At 43.4% G+C, this 26,276-nt stretch overlaps 1 protein-coding gene across 5 annotated transcripts in view; it reads left to right on the forward strand.

Moving 5' to 3' along the window:
• Positions 1 to 26,276, forward strand: part of UBA6 (ubiquitin like modifier activating enzyme 6) — a 134,111-nt gene that overhangs the window by 64,467 nt on the left and 43,368 nt on the right. For all 5 annotated transcript variants that reach the window (XM_053260682.1, XM_053260685.1, XM_053260681.1 and 2 more), the window contains 8 exons: positions 253 to 320; positions 1,324 to 1,402; positions 3,299 to 3,379; positions 4,514 to 4,591; positions 6,825 to 7,006; positions 21,316 to 21,421; positions 22,302 to 22,391; positions 23,216 to 23,296. In XM_053260682.1, the coding sequence (XP_053116657.1) occupies positions 253 to 320; positions 1,324 to 1,402; positions 3,299 to 3,379; positions 4,514 to 4,591; positions 6,825 to 7,006; positions 21,316 to 21,421; positions 22,302 to 22,391; positions 23,216 to 23,296 (765 nt within the window). The remainder of the gene's footprint in view (positions 1 to 252; positions 321 to 1,323; positions 1,403 to 3,298; positions 3,380 to 4,513; positions 4,592 to 6,824; positions 7,007 to 21,315; positions 21,422 to 22,301; positions 22,392 to 23,215; positions 23,297 to 26,276) is intronic.

Below are 26,276 nucleotides of genomic sequence, written 5' to 3' on the forward strand. Positions count from 1 at the left end.
CTACACTCCCCCCCCCAAAACAAACAAACAAACCCAGGAAAAAGTCCCCTCCCCCCACCAGTCAAGGGTGGGGGGAAAAGAAACGTTAATTACGTATGCGTAAAAAACAAAAAAACCCCTAGCGCCCGTTATTATAACGGGCTGAAAAATACTAGTATTACAATAAAATGTATGCTATTTGTTTTTTTGTTTATTATATTTGAACACTTTAAATATCAATTACGGATTATGAATTTCTCTCTCCTTCTCCAGCTATATATTGATGCATTAGAATTAGTTGCATCTTTAGAAAAAACCAGTGGTGAAGAATTTCTTCCAAGGTAAGGATTTTTTAAAATGGCACATTAGAGCTGCTTGTGCTCTCTCTACCACTCAGTTTTGTGGGAGGAATATGTAATTTTTAATAAATTTTAAAACAAATTAAGTTTTAACTTTTTGACCCATTGAAAACCCTGTTCAAAGCAGGAGAGGTACTTCCATATAACACAAAACCATCTTCAGTTAATCACTTCTCGGGTGGGGTTAGGGTGTTTTTACTATAAGTAGCTATGTCATTCTGTTTATAGTAAACACAAGTCTTGTTAAGGTGCAATTTTTTATGGACTAGAGCCCTCTTCAGCAGATATGAAGTGCATCATTTGGACGGACACACACACACACACACACACACACACACACACACACACACACACACACACACACACCATGAAGTATAAAGGATATGACAGTTGATCTGTAACCCTCTTCACTTTCCCTTACCAACTTGTATACTATACAGAGGCCATACCCCGTTGTTGGTGCACTCCGTTGGCCACACCGCCAACTGATCTTGTGAAAAAAAGGTCTCTATGCATAAAGGAGACTTTCGTGCAATTAGAAACTTTTTACAGTTGGGGTTTCTGATCTTGTGGAAGCTCAGCTCACTTCTCACTCATCCAGCCGAACAGATGGACATCTGACTGTATAGCTAGTGGGCACAGTCCACTCTCTTTCTTCTCTTGTTCAGTAAATGTGTAGAGGGGAATAGGGATTATATGAAAGTCATAATTAGTTATTGGGGGGATGTGGGGAGTTAGCTGGGTAAACCTTTATGTTTTACATCCTTATTAGTGGTGTGCACGAACTGCTCAATCCCGAACCAGGCCGCACCTAAACTGGGCCGGTTCACCGTTTCGATCACGAACCAGTCTGGAGGCAGACCAGCAGTTCAGTTCAAATTTGAACCGAACTGCAAATTAGGTTCATGCACAAAAATTCCAGTTTTCTTCCTCTCTCTTATTGCCGTTGTAATTTCCTTCTGTACCTTAAATCTATCTGATGTAGGGGAGATAGATATGATGCATTGAGGGCCTGCATTGGAGACTCCTTGTGCCAGAAGCTGCACAGTTTGAATGTTTTCTTAGTAAGTATGTCTTGTAGGATAAGTCTTTCATGATGATTTTGTAAATCAAAGAACACTGAATTATAATTGGCCTCTGTTGAATAATCTATTTTGTACTACAGGTGCAAAATCCAATGGATAAATAACTTGGAAAATCCAATTATTAAAATGTATAATCTGTTGTTATGTGAAGTGGTAAAATTTAACAATGGTAAAGTGGGTACAAGAAGTAGGTCATTATATTAATCTAGAGGTCTGGGAGAAGCGGTTGAAGAAAGATTTCAAATTCACAGTGTGCTATAATGTAAAAGAAAATTTGATAAAATTGATGTATGGCGTTTAATACCTAAGAAATTACCTTTAATTTCCAAAAATGTATCTAATAAGCGTTGGATATGTAAAGAAAGCGAGGGGTCCTTTTATCACATGTGGCAGTCCTGCAGAGAAGTAAAGAGGTCTTAGGATGTGACTTATGATGAATTTAAAAAGATTCTCAAATGTATGTCACAAGAGACTTGAACCCTTTCTGTTGGGCATAATCAATGAAGAAATCCCGAAAGAAAACAGAAATTTCTAAATTTATTGTATTAGTAAGAGATGGCCATTTAGGAAGTTTTCTAGAAGAAGACTGGAAACCCTCTTTGTGGTACAGGAAAAACAATGTAAATTAGGATTTATCAATGGGGCTTGAAATATAAAAATAACAGTTGGGGAATTTGTTTGAGTAATGAAACTAAAGGATTATGATGGTAAAATATGAAGAAAATATTTATATGAGAGCAAATATAGATGTTACAGTATAACTATGTTGAAAGATGAACTGGAAGTCACATTGGTATATAGTAAACTAATAAAAGATATAAATGTGAGATAAATAACTTGGAAATTCCTGTGCTGGTTGGAACTTTGAGCTACCTCTCCCTAAAGCAGGGGTGGGGAACCTTGGCCCTCCAGCTGTTTTTGAACTACAACTCCCATCATCCCCAGCCTTATTGTGGCTGAGGATGGTGGGAGTTGTAGTTCAAAAACATCTGGAGGGCCAAGGTTCCCCACCCTTGCCCTAAAGACTTAGTATGTATAGGGCAGCATCCAGACTAAATTAGTCAGGTCTCTCATTGAAACTAATGAGACAAGTTAAGTTGTGACTAGTCTAGATGCTGCAGTGTCTGCAGCTGCAGCAAGTCAGTATTCTGCACAGTGTGTAATGTGTGTTGTTGCAGTCTGCCATTTAGGGCAGTGTTTCTCAACATTTTGGAGTCATGGACCAGTACATTCTTTGTGCACAGTTTCCTGGACCAACAGTTAGTAAAGGGGTTGCCCCCCTCTCCCCCTCCCCTAGGCACCCCCCCCAAACAATTTCGAGCCGTTGGGGGCTGCCGCCAGAAGCTCTCCGGAGCTCATTTCTAGGTAGGCAGACCTTGCTGCTGGGATAATGCTCATTTTTCTTCCTTGAAATGAATGTAATCCCAGCAGTGAGGACTGCCTACCTAGAAATGAGCTCTGGAGAGCTCCTGGCAGCAGTGGCCTCCACCAGCTCAAAACTGGGGTTTTTTGCTGGGGGAGGGGCATAATTCATCATGGACCAGCACAGAGTGTGGAGTGGCACTCAGCTCCTCTCATGGACCAGTCTGCGGACCAGTGGTTGAGAAACATCGATGTAGGGTATCGGTGTAGAAACATCGATGTAGGGTACGGTGGTTGAGAAACATCGATTTAGGCTATCTTCTTTTTTTCTTTTCATGCCTTTAAAGGCTGTCTAAAGTTTTTCCATCCATTTGAAATGACTTTACTTGTCAATGTGCCTTTGTGGCCCTGACAATTTAGATTTTTTTTACAAGTATTTGCATGTTATCTAACCAAAGTTTGGCTGCAAAGAATTAAACACATAATATCCTTCATTTTACTTTAATTTTATAGGTTGGTTGTGGTGCAATAGGCTGTGAAATGTTGAAAAATTTTGCACTGCTTGGTGTTGGCACTGGCCAAGAAAGGGGTGTGGTACGTTTTTAATATTCTTTTTCTTTTACTATATTTGGATGTGTATTCTGCCAAGATCTGATGTGCTTTGTGTAGTGTAAACTGCATCCTCCTAAATTCCCCATATAACAGAGTGCTTTGATAGAACTACTCATTTTGATTACACCATTTTCCCATTCAGTTAAATGCTGTTTTTGCACTTCTGTAGTAATTAGGGTATCTTGGACTGTGCGTACTAAATTTCAGGTTTCTAGGTAGTGTTGAAGTACTCCCAACTATTTTTATGCCCCTGCAGTTCAGTTGGTTGGTGTAATGGCCCAGAACAGCCTTCACTTAGAGCAGTAACTTTGGGTCAGATGCTGAGGATGCAAGACCAGTACTAGCTCAGGCTCTGGATTATGATACTGGGCAAGAATATGAGGAGAGAGAACCAGCAATAGCCCTGGTGAATTATGACACCAGATTAGAACCCAAGAGAGCCCTGGGGCTGGAGTCCCCTGAGGAAGCTCCCTTGAGGCCTAGGCTTTCTAAGGCAGCACTGGTGTCTCCCTCAGAGCTAGTGTATCCTACACCATCCCTCCTCCAATATCTGCATGCCATTTCCAGCAATGAACTCAGCAGCAGCAGATAGAATGGAGGAGGAGTGCCAGACTCCAGAAGGCTGCCTTTTTAAGGTTTATATTCTCCAGGCAGAGAGGCAGAGCTCAGAAATATTTAAGAGCTCAGTCTGGCTCTGACTGGTGTTGTGTTGAGTCAACTCCAAAGTCCTGCAGAGTGGCCTGACACAGCCTTGCCTAATCTTGTGGGAAACCAGGACAGTCAGTGCCTATCAAGCTTTTCAGTAATTTATCACAAGTAAAAATAACTTTGAATTCATGTGACTGCATAGTCCCATTAGTTGGAAAGAGTTATGATGTATCATTTTGGATCAGGCTCTGGGTAGGAATGACTATTCAAGACAGAATGACTTATGCCAATTAGGGAGAAGAGATGGAGCACAAAATACTCTAGGAATATTCTGCATTAAATCTGAAGCATTTAGTTGACCAGGCTGAGAACTTCATGGGCTGATTCTAAATTTGGAAAATATTCTAGATTTTATTGTCTTAACCATGGCTTATAGTTTCAACCATATTTTTATCCTACCTCTCATAGGTTACAATTACAGATCCTGACTTAATAGAAAAATCCAATCTAAATAGGCAGTTTCTTTTCCGGCCACATCACATACAGGTAGGAGTTCTTCGTTGGTCATAGTGATCAGTTCTAAGAATGCAAATGCTGTTATGTGGATTTTTCACAAAATGGCAAGTGTGGTTATGGAATGAACTAAAGCTATTTTAATATATCTGGAAATATACTAATCCTGGGGAAATGCATTGAATTTTTTTTCTTTGGATGCTACAGTTGACTTTAGACCTGTGTCTATGGGCAGGTTCAGATATCATGCAGAACCACAGTATCTTTGTCATGATCCATTTTACATTCTTACTTCTGGGTAGTGTGCCTGTGCGGTACTCTTGTGGGTGGAAGTTCTAATTTCTTTGAGTTGCGCCAATCTCCACCCACAGTGTGACCATTATAATCAATGGTTTGAGCGCCTAACACTCAGTTCCTTTTTGTCTGCCATTGCATTGTCCTTGTTGGCCAAGGGCTTCTCCAGTAAGCTTGGTTCATTGTCTGAGAAAGAGAGTTTGTCAGATATTGAATTTTGACCCTGGAACAGCTTTGATTACTCCTAATGGACACTTATATTCTGTAGTACACAGTACATTGAGATGGGGAGGTAGGCAGACTGGAATGATTGTCCAATCTTTCAAAGCTGGTTTGAGCCCATTGGTTCAGAGAGGGGAAGGTAGGAGTGTGCGGCTGAGGGGCAAAGAAAAGTTGCTCTATGAAGCAGGTACTAGATGTAAAAATACTGCCCCTCTTTCCTAATGTGTATCTCTATATATCATATGCACCATGGACTGAGGTGGCTGTTAAAGTGGAAAGGGGGTGCATTATAATAAGAAAATTAGGAGCTGTAAGGAAATACTATCTTCTTTCAAAATCAATTCCCATCAAAGCTCCCATCAAAGTTGGTACTAGTTGACATTTACAGATACTTCAAATGCAGCCCCACATAGAGCACACTACAGTAGATGGATCTAGATGTAACCAAGGCATGCAGAAGTGTGTCAAGATCCACCTTCATCAGGAAGGGCAGCTGGCATGCCAAATGAAGCTAGGCAAAAGCACTCCTAGCAACAGCCTCCACCTGGCTGTCCCAGGAGCATCCGGGAGTATGCCCACACTGTGAGTGTGATTCTTGAGGGGGAATGTAAGCGTATCCAGGCTGAACACCTTATGCCTGGATTTGCCCTTCCATTAACCAGCAATGCTTCCATCTTATCTAGGTTAAGATTCATTTTGTTTTGCCCACATGCATTCCCTCATTGATCTCATATCAATCCCTTCACAGCCTCCTTGGAATCTGATAGAATTTTCGTTCACTTTTTGCATAAAACTGTACTCAAGGTGGCTTACAGTCAGATAGAGACAAAACACTTATAAATCAACAGCATAATGTACATATGTAAGCACATGTGCACGTGCACACACGCACACTCCAGTAGAATAAAACAAATTCCTGCAAGACCACTTAAAAAGATCTTAAAAGTTCACTTATAATCTTAGAAATAGAGATAGGTGTCATTGAGCATATTGATGCTGCTGCACTACAAATCTCCAGACAACCTCTCGCAATGGTTTTGTGTAAATGCTAAACATCATGGGGGCCAAAACAGAATCCTATGGAACCTCACAAGCCATAAGCTGAGTAAGCAGTACCCCAGAGCATTTTCTGGAATCTGCCCTCTAGAGAATCTGCCCTGCAATCAAACGGTGCTGCTAAGATCCATCCAGTCAGGTGGTCCAGAAAGGTACCATGTTGGAAGCCTCTGAAATGCTCGGTATAACTAAAAGGGACACACGCCCCCAACCTACTTCCAGATATAGGTTGTCAATTGGAGTAACCAAGACTGTCTCAGTCTCCAAACCAGCTAGATGTACAAACGGTCTTCCTGAGAATACAATGGCTTCACATTGATACGTAAGTGAGCAACAACATGTTTTAGACAGTTTAAGCTTCAGTATAGAATTTGTGCAGCTATGGAGAACAACTTTTTGTGCAGCTGTGGAGAACAACTCTTGCAATCCCAAATTACTGTAAGTACAGCAGAAATACAGCTTTTAGTCCTTTAACTTTCCAGCACTGAAGAGCATGACATTGTAAAAAAAAAAATGCTTTGTACCCTATTTCTGCTCAAGAAAACTGCTGTCAGCACATAGCATATTTCATGAACGAACTGATACTCGTGAATGAGTCCCCCCCCCAGTATTTCTGAAATTAGTTTCTAGTACATGATTATCTCCTGTTTCCAGTAATAATAATAACAAAAATGTAAATGTTTTAACTTGTTAGAAGCCCAAAAGCTGTACTGCAGCTGCAGCAACGCTTAACATCAATTCTCAGATGAAGATAGATCCATATCTTAACAAAGTGTGCCCAGGTACTGAGAATATATACAATGACGACTTCTATACCAGGCAAGATGTTGTTGTTACTGCACTAGACAATGTTGAAGCAAGGAGATATATTGACAGGTAAATGTGTGATTTGCGGGGAGGATCTGGTGGTAAACCTTTGTGTTGTGTTTCCTTTGCTCTGTTCCCCTTGACTCCTCTTCCACTACAGATTACTCCAGTGCTGGTGTAACACTGTAAAACCATGATTCTCTGTGTTACACAGAGAAGTGCCATCCTTCTATAGCAATTCTCCTCTCCCCTTTTTGATTCTAAGCATAGTTTTGTATTATATATCCACCAATGAAAGCTCTGGCTAGCTCATACACATTGCCTCATAAAAACAGGTTGCTCACCTGTAACTGTTGATCTGGAAGTGATCTGTTGCAGTCATAAGAGTGGGTTCTGTGTCTGTGCAGGACTATTCAGGCAGAATTGACTAGCTCCTCAAAGCGCTTAGCCCTGCCCCTTGCGCGTGGTGCGTTTTCTCAGTTTGGGCAGGCTAGCATTTTTTCCTCAGATCCTGGAGCACTGACATTGGAATTCAAACGTTGTATGGAAGCAGTGTACATTTCCACATGGTAAGTAGTGTCTTTTCGTATACTGCAGCGGGGTCGGTGGGAGGGTCTTATCACTGCAGCAGATCATTTCCAGATCAATAGTTACAGGTGAGCAACCTGTTTATCTGGATTGATGATTCCCATGGCTACCCAAGTCACTCCACCTCCAGACCTGCCTGCTCTGAATGCGATGTCGACTCGAGTCTCGATGTTGACTCAGGTCACCCTTTTGCCACCACCAGCTCCCTCTGTGACTTCAACATCGATGCAGGTTACCACTCCAATTTTAGAGGCGGGCACGGTATTGAAACATCCTATTTTTACTCTCTTGCATCTCCATGTGGAGGTGCCTCGACTTCAGAAGAGTCAACCAACTCAAACTAGTCCTTGGCACAACTTTCTCCACCACTCAGACAGTGTCTAAGAAGAAGGTCCCTGTCCCTTCTGGACCTTGTACCATGACATTCACGGAAGACTATGACTCTGATTCATCTACATCTTCAACCTCAAGTTCATCCGACCATCTTGATGAACCGCCTCTCAAAATGGTATCCTCCGATAATGCTTCTAATGAAGAGATGCATTTGTACCATTGTCAAATTTCTGAATTGGCATCAACACTCGGTTTAGAACTGAAAAGGCAAGCTGAAGACGTGGAAGATCCTGACTACAAATGTTTCAGTTCCATGCTTCAACACAGCCTGTTTACCTTCCCATGCTGCCAGTTATATCCAAGGCTGCTATATCTGCAGGGCAAACTCTACAAACCTCTGCTCCGATCCCCAAGTGAAGGAGAATTTATATAGAAATCAAGAAGAAGATTTCCTCTTAAAGCATCCCTCTCCCAATTCAGAGGTGGTGGATTGCGCATCCTCCCCCAAATCTGGGAGACGACAACTACTCTAGGGGACAAAGAGGGGCACAAGTTGGACGTCTTAGGATGTAAAATTTACTCCACTTGTGCCTGGCAGTGAAAATCACTAATTATACTGCATGCTTTGCTAAATATTCCCATTCCCTTTGGGATGATCTCTTCCAAGAGCAAGCCGACCTCTCGCCAGAAGAGTTCCTAGCAAAATTTAATGATCTGGATCGTGATCCGTTGCATTCATAAAGAATGGGTTCTGCGCCTGCGCAGGGACCTCACGGACCGATTGACTAGCTCCTCGTGCCACCTACAACTGCCCTGCACATGATCGTGCTTCCGTTAAACAAGGCAGTTGGGGCATTATCCTCTCGGTTTCTTTTAGACCGCCATTGCGTCTATACCTCGGATCAGTTTGCTCCTCGGAACATATATTTAAAATAAAGACTCTTCAGTAAAGACTCGGAACAGATTAGGACAGCGTACTGGTACTTGACTACGGACTGTATTTAAGGACACGGATTTGGATATTCCCTAATAAACACGGTGATCAGTGAGTCTCTCCTGAATTGCGGGAATTTGCTACCTTGCAGTCAGCCATCTGGCTGGTCGGGGACTATGGCGTCCAAACCGGCAATGAAGACAACATTTAAGAGATGTACTAACTGCCGGGCTAAATTACCGTCTACCGACACACACAACACCTGCTTGCTTTGCCTGGGAGAACCACATTACCCAGCCAATTGCAGGATCTGCTGCTCGTTCTCAAAACAGGCTCTAAAGAATCGGGCGCTGAGATTGCGGGCGGCGCTTTATGAAGACGCACTTAGACCCCCAACACCGAGACCTTCGACGTCGAGCTCAGTGTCGAGTGAGACGATGTCTTGTGAAGCGGTGCCTTCGTTAGTGGACTCTGCAGATACACAGTCAAAAGCCACTACGGAGCAGGAGTTCAAGCAGCCGTCTGGAGGAAACGGCACAAGCATAAGAAGCCTCGTTACTCCTCCACAGATGACCAGAGCGGCTTGTCACCACCTAGAAAAAAGGTCAAAAAGACACGAATACACAGTAGAACTCCTTCGCCAACTAATTTACAAAAGGAAGCTGAAGATTGGGATACCACCTTAAAGGTGACGCCATCCCCTTGGGTGCTGCAGAGTTCGCTGTTGTCTGAGGGCTCGCCCTCGACGTTGAGGTCGGCGTCAAGACCGACGGAGGCTTTGGTACCGATATCGGCATCGGTGCCGGGATCGGCGTCGGCAGGGGCTTCGATACTGATCTCGCCACCAGAACTGAATACATTTTCGATATCGTGTTCGACATTGAAGGCACCAAGTGCATCAGTATCGACAATTACCGTGTCAAGAGGGCTACAACCTTCGATGCAGCATCGTTCAGCAGTTAACTTGACTCCAGCAAGGACCCCCATTCAATCTCCAGCAGCAACGTCTCTGCGTACTTATCGCCCAGAGGAGTTTATGGACTTTGGAGAGGGGGCATTGGACGAGGAGGTAGCGCTACCTAAGGCAAGAACTTCACTGATGGCGCTCCTTGAATCTAGTGAAGACACACCGTCAGGTTCAACCTTTCAAGGCTTCACTGTTCCAGAGACGGCGGAGCACTTGATCGCTACTGAAGTGCTGAAAACTCCTTTGCTGTCGCCTGTGAGGGCAGGATTCGAGCCGCTTAGTGTCTGCTTCGACGAGTCCAGTTAGGCTTTTGATGGCCCCGGCAGCAGAACAACATGGGCTCACGAGGCCACTGCCTATTTTTACACGCCCTACTGTGACTTACCCGACTTATTCAGCTAAAGCCTCTACTATGTGAGGTGGTCATATTACACACACTTGTGGTTTCCGGCATAGTCCTGATGTGATTTACCCACCAGATTATGCAGAATATAAAGTTTGGAAGGCACAGCAAGAACTACGGTGTTACCAACCAGTTCCGCTGCTGCAGCACCCAAGAGGCGAACAGCTTCCATCAGAATCTTTATCGGCCACTGTCCCAGCACCAAGGACTGTTTTGCAGGAGAAGTCAAGAGCATTGTCCATGGTTCCATGCGATGAAGCCCCTAGGAATACTGCTGCCCCTGGGAGCACTGTCGCTACTCAGAACACCTCGCCAGAGGGTAGTGACACGGACACCTCTTATCGGACTGACACTGAGGGGGCAGCGTACCTGAACCTAGGGAGCCTGACCCCCTGGCAGACGTGGCACCTAAGACTTCCATTTCTCCAACAGAGGAGTTGAAAGCGTATCACGCTCAGATACGGCACATGGCGGAGGCTTTGGACCTCGAGATTAAGCTGCCTGAATTGGATCTTAAGGATCCCATATATAATATGATGGCGAAAGCAAAGCTTACCCACCCTGTATCCCTCCCAATATTACCAGCGATTTCAAAGGCAGCACAGTCTGCATGGGAAGTACTGCAGACTTCTACGGCTACTTTGAGAAAATTGGAAGGTTTATATCGGATACAAGAGGAGGAGAATACCTACCTGGTGAAGCACCCAGTTCCGAACTCGATGGTTGTAGAGTACGCATCTTCGAAAGGTGGTCAGCGACACACAACTTTCGCTGACATAGAGGGTAGAAAGCTTAATGTTCTGGGGCAGAAAGTGTATGCCACATCTAGTCTCGCTGTCAAAATAGCGAATTACTCTGCTTGTATGACGCATTACGTGCACCACCTCTGGGATGTATTCTTCCAGGACTCGCCAACAGTGTCCTCTGATGATTTCCAGAAGGTGCTGGCACAAACCTATGAGAAGGCAACGGTTGTCTCTAGACACTTGCTTAGTACTTTTAAGCACCTGGCAGAACAGAATTGTGGGCCATGGCCACGGCTGTATCTTTACGTTGCCATGCATGGCTCAGGTCGACAAGCCTACAACCTGAAATGAAGGATAAAATAGAGCACTTACCTTTTGATGGAAAGGGATTGTTTGCAGAGTCTACAGATGACACGATGGAGTCATGGAAAAAAATCAAGTTCATGGCCAAGTCCTTCATGGCAGCTACAACTTCGACAGGACAGCAATCCCGTAGTCGCACCTATGGGAGACAACAGAACCGATATTCTTATCGGCAGGATAGGAAAGAGTATAGAAAGCAGAATAGACCTTACCAAAGAAATAAGCCCTATTACCAAAAATCAAAGGGCCAAAAGACGGCCAGAGAGCAGATGAAGCAGTCTCTTTGAGGTTCAAGTCCATCCACAGCACGAGCACATGGTAACACCAAGTTCAGTACCTGGGGCTCCCAACACCAGCCTCGTGACAGCCAATGTATCCATCAAGTTGGCAAGCCATGCCCAAGCATGGCACTACATAACATCAGACAGTTGGGTGCTGAAAATTATAAACTCTGGTTACACAATAGAGTTCAAAGCTTTGCCACCTTTTCAGGGTGTGAAATACACCAAATCAACTCGGGTGTTACTGGAAGATGTGGAGGTGTTATTCGAAAAGCCCGCAATTGTGCAGGTGCAGTGGATGGACAGAATGAGGGGGTTTTACTCCAGATATTTCCAAATCCCCCAAAAGGATGGGGGGATTCGGGCGATAATGGACTTGAGAGATCTAAATGGCTATATAGACACAAGGAAGTTCAGAATGATCACTCTGCAAGGAATATTACAGTTCCTGACGAGGGAAGAATGGGCTGTCACTTTAGATCTGCTTATTTCCACATAGGGATCCGGGAGAAGCATCGAAAGTACCTTCGGTTCACGGTAGGTGATACATGCGGTTTTGCTGTTCGGCCTCTCTACAGCCCCGTGTGTATTTACAAAGGTGATGGCAGTTGTTGTGGCATTCTTAAGAACAAAGGGCGTTGTGGTATATCCATATTTTGACGACTGGCTCATTGTAAACAACGGCAGAGAAAAGTTACTTTCGCAGATACATCTTGTCTTACAGCTCCTGACCACCTTAGGAATCAGTGTAAATTGGAAGAAATCAAACTTGGTCCCTCAAAGAATGGTGGATTACATAGGGGCAGTACTGAATATGGAGGGAAAGAAAGCTTATTTGCCAGAATCCAGATACCAACAGATCAGAGACCTGGTGTTCTTGTTCAGAAGAGTGCCACGACAACCAGCAGAGTCCATTCAGAGGATGCTAGGGTTAATGGCGTCTTGCAACACGACTGTGGCCAATACCCATCTTCATATGCACGACCTCCAGTTGTGGTACCTCCGAAATTTTCGCCCGAACCTAGACAACCAAAAGAAGTTGTTGTTCATTCCAGATCATGTGTTGGAATCACTCCAGTGGTGGACGCAGCGCGACAACCTACATGCGGGGATAGCGTTCCAACCCAGGGCACCAATGCGATGGGTCACGACGGATGCCTCCCTTTGGGGTTGCGGGGCACACTGTGGCCCTCATCAGGTACAGGGTCAGTGGACCCAGGAGCAGAAACTCAAACATATAAATTACCTGGAGCTACTTGCGGTGTTCTTAGTGTTGAAGGCCTTCAGACCCCAGTTAAAAGGGGAAATGGTGCAAGTAAATCTGGACAATACAACTGCCATTGCTTATTTAAACAAGCAAGGAGGAACGGTGTCCCGCTCCCTGTGTCAACTGAGCCAACGAATATGGCACTGGTGCATTGCACAGCAGGTAACGCCCACAGCACTACATATCAAAGAGGAGGACAATATTCAGGCGGACGACCTGAGCATTAGGTTGCATCTCAGCCAACAGCACAAGTGGGAGATGAACTAGATGTACCTCAAGCCAGTTTTTCAAAAGTGGGGCTGCCCGGAGATGGACTTGTTTGCAACTGCTGCAAACAAAAAATGTCAGAGGTTTTGTTCGCTTGCAGGACATAGCAAGGACTCTCTAGGCGATGTATTCCAGCATCGTTGGACCACAGGCCACTTCTATATGTTTCCTCCGCAACCACTGATAGCCATGGTACTGTTACAAGTGCTCAGGGATGGCATGAGGGGGATCCTGCTGGCGCCATGGTGGCCCAGACAAGCATGATTTGCTCTCCTACTAAGGCTATCTCGCGGGCAATAACACCGGTTTCCAAATTACCCGGACTTGTTGAGTCAAGCCCATGGGATGATACTGGACCCTCAGCTAGACATGCTAAAGTTGACAGCTTGGCGGATAGGTTACTAAACAAAGTATTACTTAATAATAGAAACTGTCAACCAGGCGTAATTATGCAACTAAGTGGCAAAGGTACAAGATCTTTGCGAAACAGCAGGGATTCTTCCCTAGAAGAGCTTCAGTCAGACAGGTCCTGCTTTATATGACTACACTGAAAATGTCGGGGCTTGCGAACGCCTCTCTCCGAGTACATTTGGCAGCTATCTCATCGGAGCATAGAGGTTGGGATGGGACAACAGTTTTTTCACATCCCATGTGTAAAAAGTTCCTGAAGGGGCTAAATAACTTATTCCCGCCGTGGTGGCGCCCCTTGCAACAGTGGAACCTGACATTGGTTTTGAATGCTTTGACAGACCAACCATTTGAGCCTCTAGCTAAGGCCACATTGCAGATAACTACATTAAAGGCAGTGTTCTTGATTGCACTTACATCGGCACGAAGGGTAAGCGAATTGGCAACAATGCATGCTGATCACCCTTACACACAGATATACCCACAGAAGGTAGTAATGCGCCTAGACCCAACTTTTAGGCCAAGATTGTAACAGACTTTCCTATAAATGAGGATATTGTTCTACCTGCGTTCTTTCAGAATCCTCACTCACAATTGGAAAGCTGCAAGCACTCCTTAGATGTGCGACAAGCATTACTGTACTATCTACAGGCTACCAAGTTGATACAGAAGACAAACAAGCTATTTGTACTTTACAGAGGAAAGACCAAGGGCGCTTCAGTTACATGACAATGTCTTGCCCAGTGGATAACGAGAACCATAATGATGGCGTATAACTCTCAAGGGGTTAAACCCTCGAGTTCCATCAAGGCCCATTCTAAAAGAGCATATGTGGCCTCGGCTGCGAATCTGGCAGGGGTTCCATTGCGGGATATCTGTAGGGCAGCTACTTGGACATCATGTCATCCATTTGTGAAGCACTATGCACTGGACATTTGGCAGATGAAAGATGCAGAGTTTGGCCAGAGTGTTCTAAAAAGAGTCCTGCCTTGATGACCTGCCGCCAGGGGGGAGAGCTGGCTAGTCACCCATTCTTTATTAATGCAATGGCTCACGATCCAGATAAACAGGTTGCTCATCTGTAACAGATGATCTGGAGGTGATCCGTTGTATTCATAATACCCGCCCAGCCTCCCCGCAAAATCAAGGCCAGAAACACAACAAAGAGATACAGAACAGATCGCCAGTAAGGAGACAATCACTGGCGGTCTGCAGAAACTAAGAGGATAACGCCCCAACTGCCTTGTTTAACGGAAGCACGATCATGTGCAGGGCAGTTGTGGGCGGCACGAGGAGCTAGGCAATCGGTCCACAAGGTCCCTGCGCAGGCTCAGAACCCATTCTTTATGAATACAACGGATCACCTCCAGATCATCTGTTACAGGTGAGCAACCTGTTTATATCCACACCAAAGTGACACTCCTCACTCGACAACAGTAATCCAATGCCAAACACTTGGCAGAAACAGAGTCTCGGGCCCTAGCTGATGCTATTGTATTGAGGAGGAACGCCTGGCTATGCTCCACTGCTCTACAGCCCGACATGAGAGACCGAGTGAAAAATTTGCCCTTTGATGGGAAGGGTCTTTTCTGTGAGATGACGGGCTCCACTATGGAATCCATCAAGAAATCAAAATCCATGGCAAAAATATTTTTGGCACCTGCCCAATCATACACTTCTAAGTACCACCAATATGGTCCACAGCAGTACACTTATAAGCAGAATGACAAGAGAGACTTCTGCAAGCCTTACCAACATTTTGGAAGAAAGCCTTTCAATCAAAAGTCTAGAGCCTCACAGGGCCAACGTCCTAAACCTGCTGATTCTAACAAACAGCATCTTTGATCAGGGAGTCAGTACACCAATTCACCTCACCCAAGAGTCACCACCATCAGCTTCTCTCCAACCTTCCATCTCAGGCTGGCAAGTCATGCCTTCACATGGCACAACATAACATCAGACAGTTGGGTCCTTTGCATAGTCAAAACGGGCTATGCCGTAGAGTTTGAGACCCTACTAGCATTCATTGGGGTCAAGTACATGCCTGCATCCCCATTTCTGATGGAAGAAGTTCAGACTCTCTTTGACAAGGAGACCTGTTCGGTGGACAGACCAGTGGCAGGGTTAGTTCCCCAAATGAGACGTGGTTTTCGTTTACCACCAGTACAATGTTCTACCATTTGGACTGGTGACGGCACCCCGTGTATTTACAAATCCTTCCAGCTGTTATTTCTCTGTGTAAACTGCTCTAAGCCATTTTTGGAAGGGCGGTATAGAAATCGAATAAAATAATAATAAATAATAATAATAATAATAATAAAATGTATGGCCGTCATCGTGGCTCACTTTCGGGCACAGGGCCTAAACATTTTCCCGTACCTTGACTGGCTCCTGGCAGGAAGACAAAAAAGCGAGTTAGCTTCTCAGATCTTGACAGTCCTGAGTTTACTCGAGGATCTAGGCATTCAGATCAATTGGTCGAAGTCCAGACTAGAGCCTGACAAGTGCATAAATTACATAGGAGCAGTCTTCGATGCACAGATGCAGTGTGTGTTTCTACCCGAGGAACACTTCCTTCACATCAAGGCACTAGTAACTTCTTTCATGATACAACTCAGACAAAAAGCCCATGAAGTTCAGAAACTAACTCCCCTGTGCACTTTGCCAAACTATGTCTCCAGTTTCTTCAACTTTTGATTTCTGTCTGTAGTTCATCCAAATGTGGACAATGCACAGATGCTCTTAACAGTTCCACTGCTAATCCTTGTGTCCCTGCAATGGTGGACAAAATGCATCAACCTGCTGTCCAGAGTCCCCTTCTGGGTACTCCAACCTTCTGCCTGGTTGACTACAGAAGCATCCTTACAGGGCTGGGGAGCCCATTGTGGAGATCTTCAAGCTCAAGGCCTGTGGTCACAGAGTTAACGCCATCACAGAGTCAACGCACATCAACTTTTTGGAGCTCTTGGCAGTGTTTCAGGTTCTCATATCCTTCCAGCCGTCCCTGACAGGCAAGCTTGTCCAAATCAGCCTGGACAATACTGCAGCGATCACCGTCAGGGAGGGACGGTCTGCTGCTCCCTTTGCATGCTCAGTCTGCAAATTTGGAATTGGGCCATAATACAGCAAATAGACCGCAATCCACATCAAAGAAGTGGAGAATACCTTGACGGATCATCTCATCAGGTCCACACTTTATCTGCAGCAACATGAATGGGAGGTCAAACTTCAGTACCTCCATCCGTTGTTCCGGGCATGGGGTACACCAGAGATTGACCTTTTTGCAATGCTCATGAACATAAAGTGCCCCCTATATTGCTTGAGGGCTGGAATCAGCTGTGATTCCAGAGGGGATGCGTTCAAATTCACCTGGGGTCGAAGGTTTCTATACATTTTTCCGCCTTAACCTCTGAACAGAGTTCTAGCAAAAATCCTTCAGAAATCTGCAAACTGCATCTTGATTGCTCCATGGTGGCCCTGGCAGCCATGGTTTCAGCAAACATTCAGATTGTTGAAAGGTTGCCACAGGCATCTGACTCAACATGAGAATAGTCTCCTGCAAGAAAACAGAAGCCTCCGCCTTCCTGACCTAAGGACTCTGAACTTGACTGCAAGGAGGATAGGCTCCTGAGTGACATCCTTCTCAATGGCAGAAAGAAATCTACTCGTGTCAACTACAACAGCAAGTGGAAGCAGTTCAGACTTTATGCTCAGGAACATGGTTTCCTGCCTCGTTCTGCAACCTCCTGGGAGGTCTTGCTTTACCTCATATCTCTGAAGCACTGTAACCTGGCCAGTGGTTCCATCAAAGTTCCCCTGGCCGCTATTTCTGCTTGCCATCCCAGATGGGATGGGAAAATTGTCTTCTTTCTCTGGACTCTTAAGAGATTCTTTAAGGGGTTAAACAACCTTTAACCTCCTATCCGGCGGCCCACTGATCAATGGAGCCTATACATCGTCCTATCAGCCCTGATGGACCCTCCATTTGAGTCCATGGCTGCGGCACCTCCTAAATTAGTAACACTGAAAACAGCCTTTTTATTAGCCATAATGTTGACTCGCCATGTCAGCAAACTAAAAGCTCTTCGAATAGAAGTCCCCTGTGCAAAGTTTCATGAAGACAAAGTGGTGCTTCGCTTGGACCCTGAATCCAGGCCTAAAGTGCTCGCTGCCGTCCATATTAACAGTGACATTATCTTGCCTACTTTCTTCTGGAATACCACGACGCCTCTTGAGCGTTCATTGCATTCCCTGGATGTGAGACATGCTCTCCTCTTCTACTTGAAACTGACCAAGCCCTATAGAAAGACAAAATGGCTTTTTGTAAGTTACAAGGGTGACGTGAAAGGTTACCAAATATTAAGACAGAGACGCTCCCACTGGATTGCGGAATTGATTTTTCTGGCTTACAAGCATCAAAAGGTGGACTCTTCTAAAACCATACAAGCCCATTCTACTAGGGCTTATGCTACTTCTGCTGCCTATATGGCAGGAATCGAGCTCAGAGACATCTGCACTGCAGCAACTTGGTCCTCTGAGCATATCTTTTGTAAAGCATTTCACATTGGAAGTTGGCTCGGCAGCTCAGGCCAATTTTGGGAGGGGTGTGCTGAAAAGGGTTTTACCTTAGCATACTATACCTGCTCCTTGACTGACAGCTCGTTAGTCACTAACTCTTACGAGTGCAACAGATCATGATCCAGATAAACAGGTTGCTCACCTGTTACTACTGATCTGGAAGTGATCTGCTGCAGTCATAAGGCCCTCCCAGAAGCACCTCTGCAGTATGCAAAGTGACAATATGTATATTTGCAGAGTTAAAAAGACATTACTTACCTTGTGGAAATATACACTGCTTCTATATGACATTTGAGTTCCAATGTCAGTCCTCCAGAAACTAAGGAGAAAATGCTAGCCCGCCCAAACTGAGAAAATGCACCACGCGCAAGGGTCGAGGCTAAGCACTTTGAGGAGCTAGTCAATACTGCCCAAATGGTCCCGCAGAGGCTCAGGACCCACTCATATGAGTGCAACGGATCACAATCCAATTTCACAGTTTACAAACCATGAGTTCAGCCTCTTGGTTTATATATATATATATATATATATATATATATATATATATATATATATATATATATATATATATATGCTATATTGATTTATTTAATATATATATACACTGCTATATTGATTCTAATCTATAGATTATCTGCTATTATTGTAAATATACCTTGCATTGTTTCTCTAATGTGACAATTTTGTGTGAGGATGCCATGCTCAATAGTGTTTTTGCCATTTCTTTTACTACTTCTGTGAATTCTTGTCCTGCACCTTAAACTGGAACTTAGAATTGATTAAGAATATTAAAATGGTAAATGCGATTGTTTATAGCTGCACATGTCTCTGCAAGTAAGGTCTTATAATCAACAGTTACAGTATAGGAACATAGGAAACTGCCATATACTGAGTCAGACCAATGTTCTATCTAGCTCAGTATTGTCTTCACAGACTGGCAGAGGCTTCTCCAAGGTTGCAGGCAGGAATCTCTCTCAGCCCTATCTTGGAGAAGCCAGGGAGGGAACTTGAAACCTTATGCTCTTCCCAGAGGGGCTTCATCCCCTGAGGGGAATATCTTGCAGTGCCACACATCAAGTCTCCCATTCATATGCAACCAGGGCAGACCCTGCTTAGCTAAGGGGACAAGTCATGCTTGCTACCACAAGACCAGCTCTCCTCTATCTTGCATTTTATTTTACATTTACAATTATCAGCACAGGTTCTGACTGAGCTTCAGGTGCCTTAATGTGTTTGATCTTATCAGAGACAAAGGACTGGTTCACACGTGGCCAGGCCTATAGATAAAACATGTGCCAGGATTTGAAAGCAAGTTTTGGGCTTATGTGCCCTCCCCATAAAATATGTAACTTTCAATGTAAACTGCGTCTATATGCAAAGAACTGTCTGTGCAATCTGTCCTCCAAGAAAAGGTGGTGTAGGAGCTAGGCATTGATTTACAAGACGTTTAAATCTTGCCTCTGCCATGAACTCACTAAGAACTTTAGGCAAGCCTCTTTTTCTCAACACCTCACTATAGGGGTATAATAATACTGACCTACTTTACAGGGGTGTTGAAGGATTGCAACAATATGAAGTATGTTAAGTGCTTTGAATACTTGGAAGCTCTCTGTATAGTCTAATTGTGGTTCAGACACATTGTATGAGATCTTCGTATTTGATAGCCAACATCTTGTCCCTAGTTCAACATGTATCCTTTTACTTGATGTTTCTCAGAAAAGAACATCATTTTAAAAAATGTTTTAAAATGTTTGTGATGTACTTTATTCTCTGATATAAATATTCCTTCAAAGTACATACTTGCTCTTTTTTTGTAACCCTGCCTCCTCCTCCTCCTCCACCTCCTCCTCCTCCTCATTATTATTATTATTATTATTATTAACAACAGTTATTGTATATATATATATTGTATAAACCCCACTCCCGGTATATATTGGGGGTGGGGTCAGTTTGTCTTTTAATTCTTCTGGAATCCAGAAATTTTGAAATTTTATTTATTTATTTATTTATTTATTTATTTATTTATTTGATTGATTGATTGATTGATTGATTGATTGATTGATTGATTAACATATTTTTATACCGCCCAAAACAAGCAAACAAAAAGCCCCCCTGCTAACTTGGCAAAGAGGCACCTTTTAACGTGGTGATTCTCTTTATTTAGCAGGGGGAGAGGAACTTCCCCTACCCACCGCCAGCACAGTACCTCCAGTGACTGTTGCTGGTTGCTGTTGCTCCAGTGACTGTTGCTGGTGTCTATCTTATGTTTCCTTTTAGATTGTGAGCCCTTTGGGGACAGGGATCCATCTTATTTATTTGTTATTTCTCTGTGTAAACCGCCTTGAGCCATTTTTGGAAGGGCGGTATAGAAATCGAATAAATAAATAAATAAATAAATAAATAAATAAATAATACAACATTCGTTTAAAAAATGACAACAAAAACTTAAAACAGTAGTGAGAACATTTTAAAATGTTGTTTTAGAATTTGAGTTGTAATGTTTTAACTGTTACTATATCATTTATTTTGTTTTAAAAATAAATGATATAGTAACAGTTAAAACATTACAACTCAAATTCTAAAACAACATTTTAAAATGATGCTAAAACTGTTAAAACAATATTTAATTAAAAGCCTGGGTGAATAGGTATGTCTTTAAAGACATTTTAAATGTTGTCAGAGGTGGGGAGGCTCTTATTTCAGCAGGGAGTGCGTTCCAAAGCTTTGGGGTAGCAGCAGAGATGGCCCGTCCCTGAGTAGCCACCAGACGAGCCAGTGGCAACTCCAGACGAACCTCTCCTGATAATCTCAATGTGGGGTGGGGTTCATAATGAAGAAGACGTTCTCTTAAATACCCAGGGCCCAAGCTGTTTAGGGCGTTATAGGTTATGACCAGCACCTTGTATTTTGCCCGGAAACATATCAGCAGCCAGTGTAAATATGTCTTGCATAAGCATTTATGTGCATAAGATCCAGTTTACATTGAAAGTTATACCTGCAGTATGCAAGCCCAAGGCTCGCACCTGTACCCCACAGCATGTTCTATTTTCTCTTTAGTGTTGCTATAGGCATTTTTAGTTTCATTTTAGGAGTTTTTCACAACTGAAATCCTCTGTGCTAAACCTGCAACATTAAATGAAGTTGCAAAGCCATTTCATGTTTTATCTGTCCCCCTAAATTCCGTAGGATATCAACTAGGGTTTGTTAATAATATATATATAATATTTTGCTTCCTCTGTGTAGTCGCTGCCTAGCAAACCTGCGCCCTCTATTGGATTCGGGAACCATGGGGACTAAAGGACATACTGAAGTCATTGTGCCTCACTTAACAGAATCGTACAACAGTCATGTAAGTGTTCTAGCTACAACATCAAAGTACTCTGGGTTCTGAACCCTTTATCTCCTTTAAAGCTGCTAACCCTTTTGAGCTACCAAACATTCTACTGCAAAAACCAACTCAGTTCATTTGCCATGTTATAGATACAACATACATTCACAGAGCACATCCAGGAGTGTGGGCATGCTCAGTGTAATCTCTTTTAATTCCCCATCCCCCCAGTTTTTTAAAAAAATGTTTTCAATGGCAGATCCTCATGCCACATTACAAACTGCTTCTGAAAGTCACCTTGGATTTAAAAAATGCTTTCCATGTACCATGGACATGCAGAACTTGTTATCTAGTTCTTTTGGATCAGAGCTATAATTTTTAGGTACTTAGACCATTATTTCATTACTGTTATTTGCTATTAAATTAAGAATAGTAATCTGATCAAGCCAGAAATAAACTGTGAAATTTGACCGCTGGCTAATCTTAAGTACAAAAGGAAACTGTTGTTGTATTTCGGTGTTCCACATTTTGGTGAAAATACAACTTGGAATTGATGATTTTTCATGAGGCTATTACGACAATATGCTATTGCTGTATCCATACAGTATTTGTATAAACTTACATGACAAAGTCAAAATATGAGCTTGACTTTCTGTGTGTAGTCACTGTCTTGAATCTGTTTTATTGGAGATATTCTTTGAACTTCAAATGTGAAAATAAATACCATTCTTAGGGAAAATAGTAACTTGTGGGTATCCTATACTTGGTATCTGCTGAAAGGGAGTACAAAGGGGAAATTATCAGATGATAGAAATAAATAAGATTAGATTTTTTTTAAAAAAAAAACACCTCTTAGCCAAATGTGTATATCTGATGTAAATACTTCCTTATTTACATATAGAGAGATCCACCTGAAGAAGAAATACCATTTTGTACTTTAAAGTCTTTTCCAGCTGCCACTGAGCATACAATACAGTGGGCAAGAGACAAGGTAAGTTTATTGTGAGCATGATACATCATGGTTGTAATTCAGTTATTGTGAACATGAAACACTGTTGCATAAGTTTTCTATCTATTGTTTTATCTGTTTTCATTTTACAGGCAAACCCCATATCCACAGGGGTTCTGTTCCACGGGGTTGGGGATGGGGGGGTGGGGAGCGTGGATGCTGAAACAGTGGATACTGAGGCATTGACTCTTTTGGATGGAGTAGGTTCCTGGAAGGTGGAAAGGGGGCAGAAATATGAGTGTGGGGTAAGGTCCCCTACCATGCTCCGCGGATGTCCAGCTATCAAGGAATGTGCCCTCCAGGCCCAAATTCCCTGTTTCCTCCCTGTGAAAAATCATAGGAAAAATGCTTTTAAAAAAAAGAAATGAACCACAAAATGGTTCCTCCTGACAAAATGGTGGCTGGAAATGAGTTCAGTGGTCACTTCCAGCCCTCTAGGAACCACAGATATGTGGGTTTTAACCCTTTCGTATCAGCAGATAATGAAATCGGGTGTCAATTAGACACCAGTGAATATGTGAAATCGTAGCTATAGAGTCCATGTATAACAGGGCTTGCCTGTAACTGTATTTTAGATTTTTTTTTTAAAGTATGTTAAACTGCCTAGAGAAGTTTTATTAGGAAGTTTATCAATTTAAATAAATGTGTGAAGTTTTTCTGCAATGGGACCATGTAAATGAATAGGAGCTGTGCAAAAGCACAATAATACATAGAATTCAGTAAGAGTGCTGAACTGGTGTCCTGTGTGTACTGAAGTGGAAGGGTGAATATAGATCTGTTTCTCATAACCTTTCTTTTTATTTTAGTTTGAAAGTGCTTTTTCACACAAGCCTTCCCTATATAACAAGTTTTGGCAAACCTATCCATCAGCAGAAGAAGTGTTACAGGTAACTGAACTTCATGATAATTATTGCATGTGAAGCTTCTCTAAGGGTGTGTTAAACTCTGTTAAACCTTATGTGCCACTGGTAAGAGACTGGAATTAATGTAGTGCAGTGATCTTCACTATTTTTCAGACAGGAGCCACTTGGGGAAAAACCCTTCAGTGGGAGAGCCATTTCCTACTGTGCTGATCTCCATAACGTACTGCACTTTTCTCAGTGCCTTTTAAGAAAGACAGAGCCCTCACAGGCCCAATAGACAATTAGTTAGGGAGCTACTCTTTGGGGCAGCCCCTGGAGCGTATCATGAAGAACACTGATGTAGTGATAAAATCCTCTGTGTCCTTTCATGTGTTGAGTGCCCAAAGGTTTGAACTAGAGTTGCCACTGAATCCTACCCAAAATGAAACGTGGGGTGAATTTACAGTTTAAAATAACAGTAAAAACATATACAACAAAAAGACAATTTTTAAAAAAAGATTTAAATTTTAAACAAAGTAAGATAAATCAGCAGCAGGTTTAATGGGCTCAAACACAAGACACGGTGGACAAGTTTTTTTGCTCATTTTTGGAAGGCAGCCAATTATGGGGCTGAGTACCCTTCTGCAAGAGAGTATCTATCTATCTATCTATCTATCTATCTATCTATCTATCTATCTATCTATCTATCTATCTATCTATCTATCTGTCTCTAGAATTCTCTAAGGCATAGCCATGACTAATCGTGTGTGTGGCAGCTCTCGCGAGAGTTTGTGAGCAGAAGCACCGTGGTGATACCATATGCAGATAGGAAGAGCCTGTGAGAGCAGAAGCACCATGGTGATTGGGCAGTGGGGATTCCATATGCAGATAGGGAGGAGGAGCCTGTGGCACCATGGTGATTCAGCAGTGGGGATTCCATATGCAGATAGAGAGGAGGAGCCTGTGGTGGTTAAGGTCAGTTGGAATGCAACTGTTACTGGTTGGAAGATGTTCTTGATCGTAGAAGAGAGGAATCTTTTTATGTACAAGGCTAGTGGGCAGGGGTCTGCGAAGAGAGGGGTTGTGAGAAGGAGGCTGCTGTTGTGTGAATTAGATGAAGAAACAAGATGAACAAGATCTGTTAACTCAGGAAAGGGAGGGAGGAAGGGGAAGAGTGAGTGGAAGAGAGAGAGAAAAGGAAGGGCGAGGGACAGGCCCAAGCCTGTCAGTGGTCTGAGGAGAACGAGCCGCCATGGCGGCAGCAAGGAAGGGCCCAGTCAACCGCTGCTGCTCTGGGAGAGCCGGAGTGGGGCTCAGGTGACGGTGGGGAGGTCTCTGGGGATAGGGGGCTGCAGCTTTGCCAACAGGCGCTACAACTCTGCAGCCGCAACCAAGAGGGGAGAGGGGGATGAAGTAAAGGGATGGAGGAGTAGCCAAGAGGGGTGAGCTGGATGGAAGCAACGGGATGGAGGAAGAGGAGAAAGAGTGCGGCTCAGGTGAGTGGGGAGAGATCTCTGAGGTGAGGGGAGCAATCAGCAAGCAGATGCTCTGCACGGGTTAAGCTAGTTCTACATTGTTGAATGACTATTGAGAAGGTTCTGTTTTTCATAGAAGTCAATCTGGTGTTAGTAAAAAACGGAATTTGAGCAGAGCCTCTCTGGCAGAACTAAAAACATGGATGGTGATGGGGTGTATGGTGGCGATGAGCATGTTCACTGTTAGAAGTAATTGGGGGGAAAACCTTTCAAATCATGGTATTAGATTACAAATTATTCTATTAGACTAGTATTTTTAAGCCCGTTATAATAACGGGCGCTAGCTTTCCCTCCCCCCGCCTTTTTTTGTGTGTGTGTTTCTTTTTGTCCCTTCTGGGTTTTTTTTCACCCCCCCTTGTCTCTCTCTCTCTCTTTGTGGTTTTTGCTCACTGTCTCTGGGTCTATGTTTTCCTGCACCCTTCCCCTCCCTCTCTCCTCTCTCTTGTCTTGTCTGCTCTCCTTTTTGCCCCTGTTTCTTTGACTTTTTGCCCCTGTTTACTTTCCTCTCCCTTGCCCCTTTTTTACTCTCTCTGTTTTGTTTTCTTGTTCTTCGTTCTCTCTTATTTTGTTGTTACATACGTATGAGGCTATGAGGCTATGTTTTGTGTAATAAGTATTATTTATTTTTCTTGGTTTCCCCCCCTCCGCTGTTATAGTATTTCTTTATACACCACATTCTTGGTGAATATTTGTTCTGAGTCTGGTATTAGTCTTCCTTGTTCTGGCCCTTCCAGCACCCTGACCACGACGTCTTTAAAACTTTGCACTCTTGATAACGCGACATATAATTGTCCGTGGCTGAACACGGGTTCAGGCAGATAGATTCCGACCTTTTCCAGGGTTTGTCCTTGTGACTTGTTGATTGTCATTGCGAATGCTAATTTCACTGGGTATTGTCGTCTTCTTAAGGTGAATGGCAGGTCCGTGCATGTTGGTGCCAAATCTATTCTTGGGATGAAGACCATGTCTCCCTGTGCTGATCCTGTAATTACTTCTGCTAGTATGATATTTTTTTCCAGGTGTGTGACAATCAGGCGGGTTCCATTGCATAAGCCTTTTTTTGTGTTCAGGTTTCTTAGAAGCATTATGATTGCGCCTTCTTTCAGGGTGAGTGTATGTTTTGGCATTCCTGCGGGTGTTTGGTCATGTAGGAATTCTGCTGGGTAGTTTTTGGCATCTTCCTCAGTGGTGTCATCTATGGAGTCTGAGCTGAGATAAGTTATTGGTTCACCCTCTAATATGCGGAGCACCTGGTCGTTGATGCTGTCTACATCACTGTTTTTTGGGCAAAGGATGGATCTTTTTGCTATGTCGTGGATGTTCCGCACTTGTATTTTTTCTCCGAAAATTTCTTTCACGATATCTGTTCTGCATATGATGCTTGATGGGATCTCAATGATGTTTTCTTGTAATCCCTCAATGTGTGGTGTCTCTCCGTTGCCTACTGTAATTAGCCACTTACTGAATTCTGGGTCTTTTGATCTTATATT

The sequence above is a fragment of the Hemicordylus capensis genome, chromosome 6 (genome assembly GCF_027244095.1).
Source record: "Hemicordylus capensis ecotype Gifberg chromosome 6, rHemCap1.1.pri, whole genome shotgun sequence".
Classification (NCBI taxonomy): domain Eukaryota; kingdom Metazoa; phylum Chordata; class Lepidosauria; order Squamata; family Cordylidae; genus Hemicordylus; species Hemicordylus capensis.